This window comes from Bidens hawaiensis, unplaced genomic scaffold, assembly GCF_021521415.1.
Source record: "Bidens hawaiensis isolate Kalapana, Puna unplaced genomic scaffold, B.hawaiensis_p1.1 tig00003126_1, whole genome shotgun sequence".
Lineage (NCBI taxonomy): Eukaryota > Viridiplantae > Streptophyta > Magnoliopsida > Asterales > Asteraceae > Bidens > Bidens hawaiensis.
Genome location: NW_027491168.1, coordinates 1,829,922 through 1,842,994, shown reverse-complemented (window position 1 = coordinate 1,842,994; position 13,073 = coordinate 1,829,922). Strand labels below are relative to the sequence as shown.

The 13,073-nt window shown below is 33.0% G+C and overlaps 1 protein-coding gene and 1 long non-coding RNA gene across 2 annotated transcripts in view; both read right to left on the bottom strand.

Annotated features, from left to right (window-relative positions):
* Positions 1 to 6,216: 6,216 nt before the first annotated feature.
* Positions 6,217 to 8,720, bottom strand: LOC143622377 (receptor-like cytosolic serine/threonine-protein kinase RBK2). Its single transcript, XM_077093549.1, has 6 exons — positions 8,078 to 8,720; positions 7,814 to 7,980; positions 7,245 to 7,306; positions 7,016 to 7,151; positions 6,440 to 6,580; positions 6,217 to 6,352 (listed from the first exon to the last, which is right to left on the bottom strand). Exons 1-6 carry the CDS (start codon positions 8,301 to 8,303, stop codon positions 6,242 to 6,244), a joined length of 843 nt encoding a protein of 280 aa, XP_076949664.1. The 5' UTR covers positions 8,304 to 8,720; the 3' UTR covers positions 6,217 to 6,241.
* Positions 8,721 to 8,722: 2 nt separating this feature from the next.
* The window catches only part of LOC143622378 (uncharacterized), a 93,305-nt gene continuing 88,954 nt past the window's right edge, over positions 8,723 to 13,073 (bottom strand). Inside the window, exons 2-3 of the long non-coding RNA XR_013151689.1 lie at positions 8,915 to 9,012; positions 8,723 to 8,760 (exon numbers count right to left, since the gene is read on the bottom strand). This is a non-coding gene — a long non-coding RNA (uncharacterized LOC143622378). The remainder of the gene's footprint in view (positions 8,761 to 8,914; positions 9,013 to 13,073) is intronic.

Here is a 13,073-nt window from a genome sequence, read left to right as displayed (position 1 = left end):
CTCCAAAACCACACTCTTCCTCATTTCCATCAACCTCATTTTCACCCAAACACTCTCAACCTCAAGAACACACATAAAAACTCTCTTCCTCTCATATTCTTCTATTATCCAAGAGAAACAAGGAGATTTCATGAGCTAGCATCACTAAACAACAAAAAACACTTCTAAGATCCGTGGTTTGATACAGTTCGAACCAAACCCGAAACTGTGAAGTATGTTTTGTTAAAAAGGTTAAGTTTTTGGAGTCGGTTTCGACATGCAACTTGGTATAATAGTATATCGGGCTGTAAGATGTAAGAAAAACATAAACTTGGTGAGCCGCGACTTAACGAGTGCGATATAGGGCAAACAAGTGACGTTCGGGCTATGTAAAAAGCAAGTAGACAAAGTTGTTACGACCCAAAACTTACCAGAACGGTAAAACGGGTCGCAAAGACGTGTTCTGGAGGTTATTAGATGAAAATATGGTAAAATGAAGAAAACGAAATTCTGATTGCATGATTGGTTGCATTCATACGATGCGATTCATTGACCCATGCGATGCGATTTGTTTCATCCATGCGATGCGATTTGTTTGGCCATGCGATGCGACTAGTTGCATCCATGCGATGCGATTACTTAAGCCAGGCGATACGATTGGCTTTACATGCAATCCGAATTGTTGTAAAACATAATTCGACTCATTTAATAAAGGCTTGTTAATGAAAATAAATTTTTTTCAAGCTGACCTAGCAGTTCGACCCCAGCCAAGGCTGCCGCCCATAGACCCTGCTACCAGGGTTGCTACCCCCGGACCCCCGTTAGTTGAGGGTTTCATTAACTTAGATGCATGAAGTAGTAATAATAGATAATTGATACTCGTAACTTGTTACACAGTTAGCCGTGCACAGCTAAGGAAGGGTGTCACCATTAACTCAAAGGGAAACCGGCTTCAAGTGAGTTTCTAGCCCTTTCTCTGTTATGTTTTCGGGGCTGTGTGCGTACTCCTATGAGTCTAGTGAATACACTAACCTTTAGTGGTAAATGTATGCTATATGAATGTCTATGAATGATATTCGAATGATACAGAAAGAGTTAAGAATATGTATGCGGACGTGTATGATTATACATAAATATATAACAGGTCAGCGAAGTATGTATAGATGTATGGCTTAATGATGGTACGGAGAGTAGGGACCAGGCCCTTACAATATTTGTGATGATAGGGACCAGAATCTCACAATATCTGTGATGGTAGGGACCAGATCCTTATAATATCTATGAGGTATAGGGCGAAAGGCTCTTAAATACGTAAGGATAGTTATATACGTATTATGAAAGTTAAAAAACGAGAAGGTACGAAAGAACGCAAGTATAAAGGAAAGAAATATGTGTGAACTAATATATAAACAGGTTAGGTACGTAATATGTTTCTTCGGATGCGTATGTGTAAGCATGTAATATTTCTTGCCTGATTAACTAGAACCCACTCAGCGTAGCTGACTTTAGTATGCACGTAGGCAAATAGATTAAGCAGTTGGCTTGAGGGAAGACACATGGCATGAACCGAAGAGGCTGACATCTATGAAGAAGTGTTATTGTTATTTTATGTCAATGTTTTGATAAGACAATTTGTATGTTTAAGACAAAAATTAATGTTTTGTAATATAATGCTTGAAGTTTTAATTATTCTACGAAAGTTTTAATTAACTCTGATATTTAGAACTGTGTTTATGAGTAAATCCAACGCTAAAGTAGGGCTCCCGGGGCCGGAGCCTTACATTCTATATATAAAATATTTAAATTCATATTAAATATATATAAGCAAAACCTCCCTAAATTCTCTCAAACTACCAGATTGTTTTATTTATAAATACAGGTTTCTCATGCATTTAACCCGAATTCACGGGTATGGGTCTCACCAAACCCAGATGGCCCTTAAACGGGTTATAACATCTCATTAAATTAAAATTCATCTCACCAAATATTTGATGTGAAAATCCTATAAAATAAGGATATACTAAAAATTAGTATGCGATTTTTTAAAAAAATATTATTTATAATTAAGAAACAATTTTATAGTAAAAAACTAAGTGGGTCATGAGCTCACCAAACCCAAAAAGCTTTTAAACCGAGGCATAACATCTCATTTATTTATGAAACTCTTTCATCATCAAATCCTAAGAATATTATTAACGTCCTTATAATAAATAAAATTAAATCCAAATATATATATATATATATATATATATTAGAAACAAATAATCTAAAACAACGCCGTAATACGGGGGATAAAAACTAGTGTGTGTGTGTGTGTGTGTGTGTGTGGGAGATTTCAAATGAGAACCACTTTGAGTTTTAAGAACTCGAAAAAACTCAGTGTAACAATTTCTTTTTTTGAATTATTTTTGCGCATATGTATATGTAGGTTGTATATACGTAAAAAAATTACAGAATTTTTTACGCACCGAGTCAATTTATTACATATGTGTAACGAACGTTTAAACTTGTGTAATCACTGTACATCTTTATTCTCTCTCCTACTTTAATTTTTTAATTATATTTAATCTCAACCACATAATCTAATCTATTTAATTAAATGTGTGGTCAAGAATGAAGTTTTTAACTTCTTAAAACTCAACAAGGTTCTCAAAATATACCTTCCATATATATATATATATATATAAATGAAACCTCCCTAAATTCTCTCAAGCAACTAGATTGCTTTATTTTTAAATAGAGGCTTCTCATGCATTTGACCCTAATTCACGGATAAGGGTCTCACCAAACCCAGATAGCCCTTAAACGGGTTATAACATCTAATTATATTAAATATTAGTTTCTTCAAATATTTGATATGAAAATCTTATAAAATAGGGATATATTAAAAATTAATATCAGCTAATGAGATGTTATAACCCATTTAAGAGCTATTGGGTTTGGTGAGACCCTTATCCGTGAATTAGAGTCAAACGCATGAGAAGCCTTCATTTAAAAGTAAAGCAATCTGGCTGCTTGAGAGAATTTAGGGAGGCTTCATTTATATGTATTTAAGATTTCTTCAAATATTTGATATGAAAATCTTATAAAATAGAGATATATTAAAAATTAATATCCGTTTTTTAAAAGATATTATTTATAATTTTTATAATTCAGAAACAATTTTATAGTAAAAAAAAACAGGTCATTGGTCTCACCAAACCCAGTTAGCTTTTAAACCAGGTTATAGCTTCTCATTTATTTGTGAAACCTTTTCGTCATCAAATTCCAAGTATATTATTAGCTTCCTTATAATAAATAAAATTAAAATCCTAAAAAATATATAAATATTAAAAACAAATAATATAAAACATTCCCGTAATACGGGGATAAAAGATAGTATATATGTAAACAAAACCTTTAAAAGTACTCTGATTGCTCTATGCATTCTCTCAAGTCACCGGATTGATTTATTTGTAAATGAAGGTTTTTTCATGTATTTAACCCAAATTCAAGGGTATAGGTGTCACTAAACCCACATAGCCCTCAAATAGGCTATAACCTCTCATTAAATTAAAAATTAATCTCACCAAATATATGATATGAAAATCTTATAAAATAGGGATTTACTAAAAATTAATATCCGATCTTTTTAGTAAGAAAATTATATTATTTTTGAAACAATTTTATAGTAAAAAATAAGCGGGTCATGAGTATCACCAAACCTATCTAATTTTTAAATCGGGTTATAAAATCTCATTTATTTATGAAACCCTTTCATCATCAAATTCTAAGTATATTATTAACTTTCTTACAATAAATAAAATTAAATTTCTAAAAAATATATAAATATTATAAACAAATAATGTAAAACAACCCCATAATACGGGGGATAAAAGTTAGTTGTTAATAAATAAATTCAAGCTTTATAGTTTTTTTAATTCTTATTAATTGTTTTGTTATTAATAATATTTTGCTGCAATGATTATGTTTTAATAGATGAACTATTATCATGAATAGCAATTGATTTTAATAATATTTTAATATTTTTGAACTAATAATTATAGTTTTTGATGAAATCATAAACAACTAACATAAATTACCTCATTAGGATTATATGTTGTTATTAGTAATTTTCTGCTGCATTGATAAATATAAACTAATTGCATATTAAACTATCATTTCAGAATTGTCTTAGTAACATTGTGCTGCAAAACATAAACAAAAACTAATTGAACTATAACCGAGTTGATGAAAGTTTAATGCGGTATAAATGACATGACGGAAAATTACAACTTCGTTTTTCTACAGTATTGAGTATAATTTTCTACTACAGTCATAATTAAATGACCTAAATAACCTGAATGTTAAATTGTAAACATCATCAATTGCAAACCATTCTATAAGGTCAAATGTAATATAGGTTAGTTGTTAATGAAAATTAAAAAACATTTACAGAATATAGAACCATAAACATGCCTGGATATTATTATGGTTTATTGGATTTTAATAGTCCCTATTAAATGATATTGGCCGATAATAATCCCTATTCATTTTATAGCCACTAGCGGTCCCAATTTTAAAAAAGTTGGCCTCCAATGGTCACCCGTTAAAAAGGACTTAACGGCGTTATACTTTTTCCGAATTTCAAACTAATGTTTTGGGGTTTTGATCGGAAGGAGGATACGAGTCGATTGGTGTAAAACTGAGCTCGAAACGTTGATCCAAACGGCTTGATTTTTGTTAATTGTAAGATCAAAGACCCGAATTGAAGCATTGTGTCGTCGTTTTTTAGCGTCATTTCGAACTAAGTTTTTACATTCTTGTTCGGATCAAAAGCCCTAAAACATTAGCTTGAAATTCGGAAAAAGTATAACGACAGTAAGTCCTTTTTAACGAGGGACCATTGGGGGCCAACTTTTTAAAATTTGGGACCGCTGGTGGCGATAAAATGAATAGAGATTATTATCGGCCAATACCATTAAATAGGGATTATTAAAATCCAATAAACCTATTATTATTATCAATGTTGTGATGTAACATACTAATAAAAAATTCAATGTAAAATATAATATAATCAATCAAATAAAACATGAACCGATTGATCTTAACCCCAAAATTCACAGTAACAAATAATTCAATGTAAAATATCATATAATCATTCAAACAAAACATGAGCTCGTAATTAGCCATAAAAACAACAAAACAAAACAAATATAGTTTATTCAATGTAAATAAAACCCTACAAAATTACCTTCGTTTGATAACAGAACATTGGAGAATTCATCAATGAAAAAAATCGTACCGATGCCAATGAAGATGCATCCCTAAACACACAATGAAACAACACTTATGTTTAATAAATATAGTTTATTCTATATAAATAAAACCCTAAAAACGAATCAAGACCTTGAAGAATTCATCAATGGAAATATCGCAGAAATGAAGATGCATAATATATATCGCTGAAAGAGGCTTCAAAAGTCAATTATTATGAACAAACAGTTAATAGTGGAGGAGTTAAGAGGCTGGTTGAAGATATTAGGGTTTTCGATGGAAAGAATTGTGAAATAAACGGGTTATTTCATACCCGGGTTTGAAGGATCCGAATGAGACCCCCGGGCCCGCGAAATCCTTTTAAAAAACCCAAATCAATGAGAGGCCACCATTTTGAAATGGAGCAATCTGGTGGCACGAGAGGGGGGGGGGGGTGACATGAGGCCTCCATTCGTATGTAATTATATATATTGATAGATATTAAGTTAGAATCTCTCATTGAATATGTATTATATATCCTTTGTATTCTATGAAATCGTCCAACGATTCAATACATTTTTTGTTACTTGAAATTCATGGAAAACCAATGAGTTAAATAGACTGATCACTACTCCTGTAGTGTTGCAAAGTATATTAATGGTTATTTCATGTATCATGAGAAGAAATTCGCTACAAACGCAAAGAACACTATTCCAGACGAAGTTGTTTTAAGAATTGAGAAAACTTCGTATCGAAAATAGGTTGTAGTTTCGAGTTTCATCTTTATTTACTCTAACCACTATTTACAACCCTAAAATGTCAACAACTTCAGAACATGCATAATAATCACTCCATAATCATTTTTTTCAATCCGTAGTTAAAAGCGTAAAACATATTTCGTGGATGAAATAAGGAGGAACTGCAGAAGTGTTAAGTTATATCCAGTTCATGTGCATGTTTGAGTCTAACAGTGTGTCGTTGAACTAGTATATCGAATCAAATCACCTCATTCTTTAGTTGTAGCTTGTTATATTTCCCACATATCAAAGTCTGGAGTAGATGCCAGGTTTGGGCTGCTTTCGGTTGATGGAAATGTTTGCTCAGCGCAACTAACCTCTCCTTTTAGAAATGAAAGTACCTGAATTGAAACGTCGTAAAAAATGAGGCCGAGACGAGTATTAATTAGTGTTGGAATGATAATTTCACGTACAGCAAAATCAATCACCTTGCTCATGCATGGCCTTGAAGTTGTTCTGGTGCTAATGCATCTCTCAGCTACTGAAGTCACGACAAGTAATCCATGAACATCATACTCAGATTCGTCATATAATATATGATAAGCTCTTTGGGCTAGTAAGGATCTTGCCTGAAATTCAATTCAAAACTACAACTGTTAAATCAAGAACTTTGTCTTTTATCGATTGACCAACTTTTTAACCTTACAAGTTACAAATCACCAAGGTAAAAAAATCAATAGCGTGTATAATTAACGTTGGGCGCCAAATCATGAAAATGCCGATGCCAACAAAATAGCCTTAACTTTTGAAAAGTAGTGATGAAGTACGTAAGAGCTTAAAATGTGTGATTTAACGTAACAAATTTCAATATGTTCTGGCGTCCTAGATTATAGCGCGACGGAGGGCCATGAGGTAAAAAATAAAATAGATTCAAATAACAACTTTAAAAGTTCAAGCATGCTTATAAAATAAAAAATAATTAACATAAAAAGTTATTAGTTAACGACTATTGTAATAAAGTAAACAGTTAGAATGGCTAGTCTCATGAAAGTGATTTAAATTACCCATGGAAGGAAAGTCTTATCATCCCTTGGAGCCGATCTTTTGCAAAATAACCTCAATAGCAATATCCCAAATGCTAGAACGTCATACTTAATCAACGTCAACGAGCTCGGATCCGAAGGATGCATATGCCCGCAACTTTTCATGTCCATGACAAGAAACCCGATCGAGCCGGCCGATTAACCTCATGATGGATCTCAATTTAGTTATCATTTAAAACATAAAACTAACCTGTTCCTGGTAAGCGATAATCGATCGGTTGGCAACCATTTTGCATGGCCAAAGCCCGTGATCTGCAACAACAAGATGCAATTTAGCTAATTTGTTTAATTTATTGATGCAAAATCGTATTTTGTAGGAACATGACAACCAGTTAATCTAAAAAAAGATCCAACTTAGAGCATAGGGAGTCGACCCACTATTCTCCATTTTCCCCAATTTATCTCATACTAGATAAGCAACACATAAGATTTTTCCAGTTTTTTTTAGTTTCTTCCCAGCTTTTTTTCAAAAAGCATGATGTCGTCCAACATTTCCCCGTTATGATTTGTTTTATAAATTATTTCTTTGTTTTATTTATTCTCAAACAATGTTTAAAACTAAAATAATATCTAAATGCATCCACAATATTTCTATGGAGGGAACACTATAAAATTATAAAAATTTAAAACTAAAATAACATCTTTTATCCACCTCATTATCCGGACGAACCTCACAAACCTCACGTTGGGAGTCCTCTTATACCTTTTACATTTTTTTTCTTCCTATTACGCATGAAAAATGTTGGATCTCGAATCTACCTGAGGTACGAAGTTGTTTCCTAAAAGAACGTTGCATGGTCTTAAATCACAATGAACAATAATCCCGCGCGTACACTGTTCATGCATATAACGTAATCCTTGAGCTATTCCAATCGCTATGTTCATCTTATTTTGAAATGTGACTTCCAACTCTTTTGTCCAGGCTCCTGTATCAATACCAAAGAACAGCCATGCATGAATCTATATTTACTACAAAAATGTAGCCTCTATTTTCATACGAAAGTGGATGAAATTAGTACTAACCATTTAAAAATCTATTCAATAGTGCACCTCCAGATCTAGAAGTAAATGGAAAAACCAAGGCCATGGCATTCTCATTCTTGTGGAAACCATATAACCCAAGAATGTTCTTGTGGTACATAGTTAAAGCTGCCTTCTTTTCGGCTTCAAGAACGTAGCTACACTTGGTACCAATATATCTCTTCACGAAAACATCAGAACGGCTATCTTTAAGATACCCGCGGTACATTTCAAAGCCCTCACTTGAATCAAATTGAATTACATTCGTAAACCAGTCTGTTATCTCTGAGATAAGTTCCCAAGTTAGCTCAACCAAGAAACCATCATCATGGGCTGAGGGTAATATTATTTGGTCTTCACTATGCTCTACACCTTCGGATTCCTGTAATGATTCCACTGTGCTTTCGACGCTTGAAGAACTCGAAGAAGGTCCATAAATTCCTTCAAAATGTGGGAGGGTGCAATATATTGGTTTTTGGTCATTATGGGACAATGGTTTTTTCTTGAATCTTGGCACTTTTTGAGTTGAACAAGCCGCATTTTGAGCTCTTGATGATGATTCCGGAACATCAAGTGGAGGATTGCAGTTGCACACAACTATATCTTCACCATTACTTCGGAAAATCGATGACGATAATCTGCTGTTTCTTTGACTTGCCCATGGTGCATGCTGTATTGCAAAACTCCTAGACAACATGCATAGAATACAATACTTAGTTACTAACAAAGTAACCAACTAATTATTAGTTAACTAACTTAAAGACATCATAACTTATATGTATTATTTTCGATTAATGATTTCAAATATTTAATTATAAACAAATAGAGAGAGAAAGAGACCTTCCAATAACAACCGAAGTTGCGCCTATGTTGTTTTTCTCTTCTAAAATGATGTCTTCTATCATCGGCCCAAAGATAACCTTTACCATAAACTTCACCTGATTTGGAGAAAAGAATAAGTAAATATAAAAGTTAATTAGTAATACACAATTGAAATTGATGTGCCCAGAAGAATAAAATCCTCGTGTAATCGTGTTGTTAATCAACTTTTTGTAAGAACGAAAATAATTGCGTAACAAAAGCATATCCTCTTAACTATAGTAAAGATCTTACGATAAATTAAACCCTAACCTCTCTAATATTCCAGCTCGGAGAAAGAGAAAATCAGACGCTCATGGAGGAGCCAAAAACAATGGATATTTGGTATAATAAGAAACCACAATCTTGAAAAAAACTATAAAAACCTAAACAATATGAAATTTCGACAACAAAAAACCGTCACTCTCACATCTGGTTATAGTGACAAAACATATAACAGAAGCGGCATGAGCTACGATTGTGATGGAATGATGACTGGCAACAGGAAAATTTAATATCACATAGTTTATATACAAGTTCAATGCGACTTCCTGATCAAGGATGAGAAGGAGAATAATCGAAGAAAAGTTGTTACACCCAGGGTATGATAGCGGAAGAACTGGCCAGGCTACCAACCTCTATTTGGTGACGTGAAGAGGAACATGAGAGAGACAAAAGAATAATGTTATTGAGGCTCTAATACCCGGCTAATAATGAAAATCCCATACGTTTATAAATATAATACGTTTATAATGTGTATTATCTATCAACTCTTTATAAGAGTAAGATGAGAATAATTATAAAGTACCTTAAAACAAATCATATTTTCTAACTATGATACACAGTTATTACGTCAAACCTAACTAATATATTTTCCTCTATAGTTTTGACAGTGGACCGACACATTATTATTATTATTATTATTATTATTATTATTATTATTATTATTATTATTATTATTATTATTATTATTATTATTATTTCACTTGGATGCTCTAATTGTGTCGAGTATAAGTAGCACTAGTAGTTACTCCTCTGGGAGATCAATGAACATTTAAGAAAAAAAAAAAAGCAAATATGGAAGAAAAGATGACGAAAAAACATGAAATTAACTTACTCGAATATTTTTGCAATCCTTATAAAAAGGTTTGAAGACCTTCATATAACTTTCAGTTCCTTGACTTATTTCCTCTCGAAGATTGTATCTTTCTGTTTCACTTGGCTGATATCTCTTGCCATCAGTTACAATACAACAACGGGACATAACGGGTGACTGTGGCAGTATGTCGCCGGAGTTAAAGATGACAAGAACAACCACCTGATCTTCCGGCCTCACCACCTGCTGGACTGCGTAACGCAGTGGTTCCACACTGCCTTCCTCCGTCAAAACCTTCCGCCCCTCCAAAGCAACAATCAAGATCATTGTACGTAATATCTTTAAATGTACCTCGATTGGTCACTCAAGATAATTTCTTCAACTACTTTGATTTGTCCCGTTTACAAACGGAAGCGTACGTGGTGTTATATATGAATACATAATGTAGTTTGTTTTCTAAATTGCAAAGCTGGCAGATTCCAGACAAGAAAAGTTTTTCTTGTTTCACCATAGAAATACACGTTTGAACACCGAAATCATCGCTATAATTTTGTTCATTTTGGTTCAGTTTTCCGCATATGCTATTGACTTCTTTAATATTTTTTTTTATCATGCAATGTTTTATATGCTGTTATTGCGGGAAAAATATATGTTAAGTCATATTCTGTGATAGGGATCCGCCAAAAAATAATACTTAACATCAAAAAAAGAATTTTTTTCCTTTACTGATGAGTAAGGTCCTTCAAAACGATCCCACTCGCGAGATAATTCGTGATGTCAGCAAACCAAGGATCGATGGTCCTTATCATGCACCTCGATGTGCATGAGGAACTCATGTGGGGAGGGGGGGGGGGGGGATTGTCATTTATGTAGACCCCCACTTGTTCCGATGAAGGTGAGCACTCAAGACAAGATAGGTGATCGACTGCGACATTTTCAACACCCTTTTTGTCACATATCTCGATGTCAAACTTCTACAGCAATAAGATCCAACGTAAAAGTCTCGGCTTTGCATCTTATTTACTGAAAAGATAATGAAGTGCTGCATGGTCCGTGAACACAACGGTTTTAGAAAGGACAAGATAAGACCGAAATTTATCGAACGCGAAGACAAACACAATGAGTTCTTTCTCGGTAGTCGTGTAATGCTCCGATGCATCATTCAATGTCTTGCTCGCATAGTAAATTGGGTGAAGTGCTTATCCCACCTTTGACATAAAACTGCCCCGCTATAAAATCGTTAGCATCACGCATCAACTCTAAAGGTAGAGTTCAGTCGGGGGCTACATGGTAGGGGAATTCACCAATTTTTCCTTTAACAACTCAAATGCAATAAGGCATTTGGAGGAGAAATCAAAAAGGACATCCTTCTCGAGGAGCTTAGTCATCGGGCGGGAGATTTGGGAAAAGTCCTTTATGAATCGCCAAGAAAAACCCACGTGGCCGATAAAACTCCTAATAGACTTCACCGAATTTGATGACATGAGCTTAGAAATGGTATCAATTTTGGCTCAATCAATCTCAAGCCCCGCATGTAAAATCTTATTCCCTAAAATAGTGCCCTCCTTCACCAACAAATAACACTTATCCCAACTAAGAACAAGGCTGGCTTCTTCACACCTAGCCAACATTCTCACCAAATTTCTCAAACAATGATTAAAAGAACTTCTGAAAACAGAAAAATCATCCATGAAAACCTCCATGGATTCCTCGATCATATCATGAAAAATCGTCACCATGCATCTCTAAAGCATGCTTGTGACAAATGTTTTAGAAGTAATCTGGTGTATTAGGTGTTAATTTTAGTTATATTTATATATATATATATATGGGTGGGATCCAGTGACTGTTCTTAAACAGAAAACTTAAAAACTTTTAAAAACACATAAAAAATATTTTTAACTTTTTTTTTTCATTTTTTTTGAAGTTTCTGTTTTTCCATTATTCTTATATTTTGTTATTGGTTTCAGAAAAAAACAAAAAAAAAAAAAAAACAACCTTGTCGGTAACCTCGTCGGTGTAGTGCACATGTGTAACGGTTTGCAATGCATGTATGCAAAAGTGTTTGTATTGCATAGTATACAACACTATTGCACATATTTGATACACACTATTGTATATATGCAATATAAGACTAATACGCACATCGATTACACATTAGTACGTATGTGTAATACAACATTAACGCACATGTGCATTACATCAACTTTTATTTTATTATTATTTTTTTTCATATAATACAACACTACACATATACAATACACAAATATTGAAAATATACAACTAAACACTATTGAACTTAAAAATACATAGTAATACACATGTGTAATACAACGGTTTCGCACAGTAATACGTATGTGCATTACAGCGGGGTTTTTTTTTAATTTTTTTTATTTTTTTATTTTTTTATTTTTTTCGAGTGAAGGGGACCAAAATATAAGAATAATAGCAAAAACGAAACTTTGAAAATATTTTTTTATATTCAATTAAAAATGATTCTTTGGGAGTTTTTAAGTTTTCTCCCTAAAGATGAGTTTTCTCTTGATCCTCTCCCTATATATATTTATATAAGTTAAGGTTAAAATAAAAACTCACTTGAGTTGTGTAAACTCTAGAAATCCATTCTCAACCACATGTTTTAATTAAAGTTTGAAACTTATGGTCCACAATTAAAGTTAATAAAAATGTAAATATAAATATAACTTTTTCTCTCACCTGAAAACATATATAAAAATTAGTAAAAAAAATGTTAAAAAATTGCAAAACATTTTTTTTTAGTTTTCGATGTTTTGTATTAAATGTTACAACTTATATTACATGTGTAAAAAAACAAAAAAAAAACGATGTTACATAGGGTTTTCACGGGTTTTCACAACTTAAGTGGGCTTTCATTTTATACTTCCCATATATATATATATATATATATAGAGAGAGAGAGAGAGAGAGAGAAAGAGAGAGAGGGTGGAGTTATAATAACGGGACGGGAAGAGAAAGACTTTTTTCTACGGCGAGCTTTCTCTCGTAAAGCCAAAGACGCCCCTAGTT

Excerpts from the sequence above, each read along its gene's own strand:
- LOC143622377 (XM_077093549.1), bottom strand. The coding sequence starts at position 8,303 with ATGTACCGCGGGTATCTTAAAGATAGCCGTTCTGATGTTTTCGTGAAG. Across the intron at positions 7,981-8,077 it reads ATTGAATAGATTTTTAAATG|GAGCCTGGACAAAAGAGTTG; the intron begins GTTAGTACTAAT and ends GTATTGATACAG. Across the intron at positions 6,581-7,015 it reads ATAAGACTTTCCTTCCATGG|GCAAGATCCTTACTAGCCCA; the intron begins GTAATTTAAATC and ends ATTGAATTTCAG.